The sequence below is a fragment of the Aulonocara sp. 'chitande type north' Nkhata Bay genome, linkage group LG7 (genome assembly GCF_057382095.1).
Source record: "Aulonocara sp. 'chitande type north' Nkhata Bay isolate Kocher_YH1m ecotype deep benthic linkage group LG7, A_spYH_male_GT1.1, whole genome shotgun sequence".
NCBI lineage: Eukaryota > Metazoa > Chordata > Actinopteri > Cichliformes > Cichlidae > Aulonocara > Aulonocara sp. 'chitande type north' Nkhata Bay.
Window position 1 is genome coordinate 5,390,881 of NC_141350.1, and position 6,948 is coordinate 5,397,828.

Sequence of the window (6,948 nt, forward strand, 5' to 3'; positions counted from 1 at the left end):
CTTTTAATGTTAGCATCTTGGTGAATTTTAAAGCACAGAGGCTTTCGTTTCTGAGAAAACATTTTCTGCTGTTTGACAGCTCAGTACACCCCCCTTGTGTTCAAGTCACAGACCACTGCCTTTCCCCAGATTTACATTTCACCTTACATTTGCACAGCCTACTTTACCTACTCATTGAATAATGAGTCTACCCTTCTCTTATCCCCGTTTACACTGAAACAATACATGAAAAACCTTTCACTGAGACTCTGGATAGGACTTTTGTGAAATTGCATCATGTGTGTGATGGTTTATAAGCTAAGTTGTATAAAAAATAAAAATTAAAACCACCTGAAGCTGCATCGCTGTATCACTTCTTTAGTAAAAGTTCATGCAAAACCATAGAGAGAGGCTGTGCCCTGAAACGAGGCGCCATCTGGTGGTTAAAAGTGGGTCTCAGGCTCAGAAAGGCCCCTGCAAGATTCTGGGTGGAGGCTGGACCTTTAGACAGACAGGCTGTGTGTGAGTCCTCTGCTGCAGTCCAGGCTGAAACAGTGGACACTTTCATTTGTCATGTCTGCGAGGTTTGTATTTTTATTTACTGACTGAAGATTAGTTTGTTTACGTTGTTGCACAGGCAGCTGAATACAGGTCAGAACTTTGCTGCTTTTCCCATCTGTAAAAAATGTTTTCACATCTGTTATGTGCAGGTTGTTCTGTGGATTTCTGCTCCTTGCAGTGTTCCTCAGTGGACTGAATGGATCAAGGTACAGTGGTATAAACCAAACTCTGCTGATGTTTCCTCTATTTGCGTGTGCATGCGTCAGATGTTTGCATAGCCTGTCTGACACTTTCTATAACAGACCAGCTGTAAACCAGGAGCTCTCCACTATTTTCAATGAGCTGTGGAGTTTGGATGTGAATCGCATGACACCTGGGATAGACTACATGATCTCTGTTCAGGTGAGAAATCTTTTCTAGTTTATTTAGCGCCTGCTATGTCTTGTGTTTGTACAAAGACGTGTTCTGTGTTTGAATTGCCTAGGGTAGAGCAAGCTTTGTAAGTCAGGGCAGCCACACGGTGCAGGATCACGCCTCGCAGCCGCTCTTCTCCAACGTTAATGAGAGCAAACTGAGAAATATAACCACTTTCTCTAGTAAGTGTGTAGTTGTGAGCACTCTGAGCTTAAACATTCAGATCGTGTTTGCAGTCATCACTGTAATAAATGGGATTTCTGGGCTCGCAGGCTTTATGACACTGCTGGACAACTATGAGCGGTCTACTGGCGTGACGGAACAAGTCACCACAGAGGAGCTCACAGAGATGGATCTCTTCTTGGACGCCGTCTTAGAGACAAAAGTCATGAAGGTATGCGTCACAACAAGCTCTGTCGAGCAGAAAGTTTACATTTGAGCACTTTAGTTACTCCATTCTGTTGGAGAAACCTGGTAGTTTCAGTCTGAATGTCTCCTCACAGCAACAAGAGAATTGTTTTTGGTATTGCACAACTTTCTATTGTTTCCTACAGTTCATGGTTTTGAGGCTGCAGCTGAACTCTAGAGGGAGTTTTATGTTCTTCCTGTTGCACTGCTGCTCTGCACACATTACTTCAAGACATTACAGAGGCAAAATAACATCTGTGTGCAGCTGTGGAATGTCGCTCTGGCCTCAGCAGTCTCCCAGAAGGGGATCACTGCAGGAATGTGGACATGATGTACTTTTTGTAGGTGGAAGAAACCCCACGCTTTTCAGTGATCTCAGCGGGGACACATGAGACAAATTCCTCACAATAACCCCTCCAACAGCGGAGATGCTGTGCTTTTCTCTTCAGAAATAGCACAGCATCTCCTCCTCTCCTCTGACTCTGGGCACACTCAGGTTTGCAACCATGAAGAAGCCAGAAAGAAAATGGAGGAGGATGTCAGATATTAGAGGATTTCTTTTCACAAAGTTTAAATGAGAAAACAAAAAAAAAAAGAATCTTTAATAACACAGCTAAAGACAATATGATTCACAGAATCCTCGCAGAACAGAACACAGATAGGTGAGGTGCACAAAGTTTATTATCATCCCCAGCCAGTTGTGGCTTCCCCGCCCAGAGCCTGGTTCCTTGGGAGGTTTCTTCCCACTTAAAGGGCTTTTTTCCCTGTAGCCAAGTGATTGCTTACAGTGGTATTGTTCTGTAGGGTCTTTCCAGCCTTCCATCTTCTTTTGCTTATCCAGGGCCGGGTCATGGGGGCAGCAGCCCAAGCAGAGTCAAGTCCAAGCAGACCTCCCTCTTCCCAGCCACCTCCTCCAGCTTGTTCGGGGGAACATCAAGGTGTTCCCAGGCCAGCTGAGAGATATAATCTCTCCAGCGTGTCCTGGGTCTGCCATGGGGCCTCCTCCCAGTGGGACATGCCGGAACACCTCACCCAGGAGGCGCCCAGGCATCCTTGTCAGATGCCCGAACCACCTAAACTGGCTACTTTCCAAGCAGACCTCCCTCTTCCCAGCCACCTCCTCCAGCTTGTTCGGGGGAACATCAAGGTGTTCCCAGGCCAGCTGAGAGATATAATCTCTCCAGCGTGTCCTGGGTCTGCCATGGGGCCTCCTCCCAGTGGGACATGCCCGGAACGCCTCACCCAGGAGGCGCCCAGGCATCCTTGTCAGATGCCCGAACCACCTAAACTGGCTACTTTCAATGTGAAGGAGCAGTGGCTCTACTCTGAGCAGCGAGTAGCCAATTTCTTAAAGATGGGAACCACTACCCCGGTCTGCCAATCCAGGGGTACTGTCCCTGACCTCCACGCAACATGGTAGAGGCATGTCAACCAAGACAGGGTCTTTACCTTACAATATTCAACCTCTTCAGGTGACTGGTGTTGTGATTTAGTGCTATAAAAATGTATTTGAATCGAATCTTGCTCACTTTAGGGGCCGCTTCCATCTCACCCAATCTCTAAAATCTTCTTCTGTCACACCAACCCTCTGCATGTCCTCCTTCACTACATCAGTGAACTTTTTCTGCCTTCTCTAAATCTTCAGCATCAGTTTTTCCAACATATCCTATCCTATAGTATTCCTCCTCTGGACATGTCCAAATCATCTCAACCTGCTCAACCTGAGTTGTCCCCCCTGATGTACTCATTTGTAATCTTCTCCATCCATGGTGGCAGTGCCACCATCTCCAAATCATACATCACAGCAGGTCTCGCTGCCATCTTGTAAACCTTCCCTTTCTCTCTTGCTGCTGTCACAAATCACCCTGACACTCAACTCCACCCTCCCTGCACCCTGTTCTTAAACACATGAAACTTGCACCACTGGATGAACCAGATGACTGCAGGTAACATTTGGACAAAAAGTCTCATGACTCCATCTTTAGGGCTTAGTTAAATTAAATATTTAATAAGTTAATTTAACAATTAAAGACATATTCATCCAAAAGACACTCTTATAAAGTAGATTAAATATAGTGTTGACATAACATCTAGAGGTATGATTTGTTTTTTTAAAGAGTTAAATGTTGTAATTACATGAACAAAAGTGCTTTATTTCCAAGATGGCATCAGGGTTAAGATAAGATAAGATAACCTTTATTAGTCCCACACGTGGGAAATTTGTTTTGTCACAGCAGGAAGTGGACAGTGCAAAAGTTATGAGGCAAAAATTTGAATACAATAAGAATAAATACAGTACACAGCTGTACAGAATAGAATAAAATAAAATACTATATACAGTAGAATAAAATAAAATAAATATACAATAAGATAAAAATAGAATACAAATACAAATACTATATACAACTGAGTAAAAATACAACGATGACAGAAAGGATTATTGCACTTAGTATTATTGCATATGTGTGGATGTGTGTGCTTGATCAGTTAAAGTCTTTATTATGGAGTCTGACAGCAGTGGGGAGGAAAGACCTGCGAAATCTCTCCGTCCCACACTGTGGGTGCCGCAGTCTCCCACTGAAGGAGCTGCTCAGTGCTGTCACAGTCTGCTGCATGGGGTGGGAGATGTTGTCCATCAGGGATGACAGCTTAGCCGCCGTTCTCCTGTCACTCACCACCTCCACTGGGTCCAGAGGGCATCCTAGAACAGAGCTGGCCCTTCGGATCACCCTGTTCAGTCTCTTCCTGTCCCCAGCAGAGATGCTGCCGCCCCAGCAGACCACGCCATAACAGATAGCAGAAGCCACCACAGAGTCATAGAAGGTCTTCAGGAGTGGGCCCTCCACTCCAAACGACCTGAGTCTCCGCAGCAGGTACAGCCTGCTCTGCCCTTTCCTGTAGAGGGCGTCTGAGTTATGAGTCCAGTCCAGTCTATTGTTCAGATGAACACCAAGGTACCTGTAGCTGTCCACAGCCTCAATGTCCATACCCTGGATGTTCAGTGGTTGCAGTGGAGAATGCTTGTGCCTGCGGAAGTCTACCACCAGTTCCTTGGTTTTACTGGCGTTGATCTGGAGGTAGTTCAGCTGGCACCAGTCCACAAAGTCTTGGGTCAGACCTCTGTACTCCTTGTCGTCCCCATCAGTGATGAGGCCGACTATTGCAGAGTCATCAGAGAACTTCTGCAGGAAGCACTGGGTGGAATTGTGGGAGAAGTCTGCAGTGTAGATGGTGAAGAGGAACGGAGCCAGAACCGTTCCCTGTGGGGCCCCCGTACTGCAGACGACCCTGTCTGACACACAGCCCTGAGTCCTCACATACTGTGGTCGGTCAGTGAGGTAGTCCAGGATCCAGGTAGTGAGGTGATGGTCCACTCCAGAGTTCACCAGCTTGTCCTTTAGAACCGAGGGAAGAATGGTGTTGAAGGCACTGGAGAAATCAAAGAACATGATTCTCACAGTGCTTCCAGCGGTCTCCAGGTGAGCGAGGGAACGATGTAGGAGGTGAATGACGGCATCATCCGCTCCAATGCCAGGCTGGTAGGCAAACTGAAGTGGGTCCAGTGATGAGCTTATTAGGCGCCGAAGCTGAGCCAGGACCAACCGCTCCAGGGTCTTCATCAGGTGGGATGTCAGAGCCACCGGCCTGTAGCTGTTGAGGTCCTTGGGGCGTGAAGTCTTTGGCACTGGTACAACACAGGAGGTTTTCCAGAGCTGTGGGACTCTTCCCAACCTCAGGCTCAGGTTGAAGAGGTGCTCCATCACCCCACACAGTTGGTCCGCGCAGGACCTGACGACCCTCGAGCTGATGCCATCTGGACCCGCTGCCTTCTTGCCATTAATCCTCCTCAGTTCCCTCCTAACCTGGGTGATTGAGAGAGACAGGCTGGAGCCTTGTGTTGAGTGTGTATTGGATGCTGTTGTTGGGGGTGGGGGGGAGTGAGCAGGGTGAATAGAGGAGGTTTTAACACCTTTTACGTTTTTATAATTATTTTAGGTGTAAAAGCTCAAAATAATGACATAAATACATCTGTTCATGTTATTATCACAATAATATTATTATTATTATGGCAAGTCAAGTTTGGATTCATAAATATCATCAATGATGTTTCTCCACAGCGGGCTCATCAATACCTGGTGAGAAAAGGTCAATCCAGCTCTGACTTGAGGCTTTTCAAGAAACAGCTCAACTTGATCTGGTTCCACCTCTACCACAGGCAGAGAAACACAGGGTGAGATCTCCTCCTGCCAACCATCCCGCTTTAACTGTGTCCAGTTGTTAAATTCATCCATGAGATTCTGCAACACTATAATTTAATATGCATTTCTTTGGTAAGAAGTATGTGTGTTTCTGTTCTTAAATTGATCATCACCAGCCTGGACTCCAGTGGATTTGAACATGTGTTTGTTGGCGAGACAAAATCAGGAACAGAAATCATTGGTTTTCACAACTGGGTCCAGTTCTACCTGCAAGAGAAAAACCAACACTTGGACTACAAAGGATATAAAGCCAGGGAGCATGATTTGGTAAGAATAACAGTTCACCAGACAGAAGAGATTCATTTCCTTCGCTGGTAACATAACCATTAATGTTCATGCTTTTGTCACAGCCTGATCAAGATGACCACGTTCTCAACCTCCAGTTCAGCTGGCACGGTGTGGTGAAGCCCGTTGGCAGTGCCTTCATCGGCACCAGCCCCGAGTTTGAGATGGCCGTCTTCACCATCGTCTTCCTCATGAACACGGAGAGAAGCACCACAGTTGTGGTCAACATTGACCAGTGTCAGATGTCAAACTGCTCAGCAGCAACGGCAGACATGTCAGGCAGCACGCGCACTGATGTGATCCATCATTTTATTCACTTCTGATAAAAACTAATCTTTGTTCAGCAATACGTGGCCTCATTGATAAGGAACTGACCTGCCTAATGTACTGCAAAGGACATTTACATGTATTTCAAGATCACTGTGACCTCAGTAGCTTTCAATAAAATGTTACTTTGGAGTTCAACATTTTTATTTTGCACAGGTTTTTTTTTTTTAGAAAACAAGTCTTTCTAGGCATTTACATTTATTCAATGTAATATATATAGAACATAGAACTGTGGCATGACCCTTGTGGGGACAGTAAAAGCGAACAAAAGCGAGATCCCGCAAGTGATGAAAAGTAAAGAAAATCATGTGTCCTTCCTCCCTGATGAGGCTTCAAAAAAGAAGGTTGTCCTGCTCCTGTCATCCATGCACATACAACCAAGCATAGGACCCACTGAAAACCTGAAATTATTGGATTTTAAAACCAAGCAAAGGTGGTGTTGATACTTTTAACCAGATGTGCACTCATATGGCTGTGGAAGAAAAAACAAGAAATGGCCCCTTTGCGTCTTCTATGGCATGATCATTGTTGGTGTGAACTCGTGGATCATTCACAATAAGAATGCAGTGAAGAGAGGTGACAACCAAATGCAGAGGAGGCATTATATGCAGGCTTTGGCACCGGCACTTATCAAACCATTGGCAGAGGCTTCCCTCTTCAAATCTGACACGTCAACTCACAGTCCTGATCTGTAGCATCCTCGACATCCCTACCC

General features: G+C 45.8%; 1 protein-coding gene across 1 annotated transcript; it reads left to right on the forward strand.

Moving 5' to 3' along the window:
• Positions 1–460: 460 nt before the first annotated feature.
• LOC147324387 (uridylate-specific endoribonuclease C-like) lies at positions 461–6,371 on the forward strand. The gene is made up of 8 exons (XM_086298161.1): positions 461–563; positions 690–746; positions 843–942; positions 1,025–1,136; positions 1,227–1,348; positions 5,481–5,593; positions 5,738–5,888; positions 5,972–6,371. Exons 1-8 carry the CDS (start codon positions 553–555, stop codon positions 6,227–6,229), a joined length of 924 nt encoding a protein of 307 aa, XP_086154287.1. The 5' UTR covers positions 461–552; the 3' UTR covers positions 6,230–6,371.
• Positions 6,372–6,948: the final 577 nt, after the last annotated feature.

Excerpts from the sequence above, each read along its gene's own strand:
- LOC147324387 (XM_086298161.1), top strand. Across the intron at positions 943-1,024 it reads ACTACATGATCTCTGTTCAG|GGTAGAGCAAGCTTTGTAAG; the intron begins GTGAGAAATCTT and ends TGAATTGCCTAG. Across the intron at positions 1,349-5,480 it reads TAGAGACAAAAGTCATGAAG|CGGGCTCATCAATACCTGGT; the intron begins GTATGCGTCACA and ends GTTTCTCCACAG.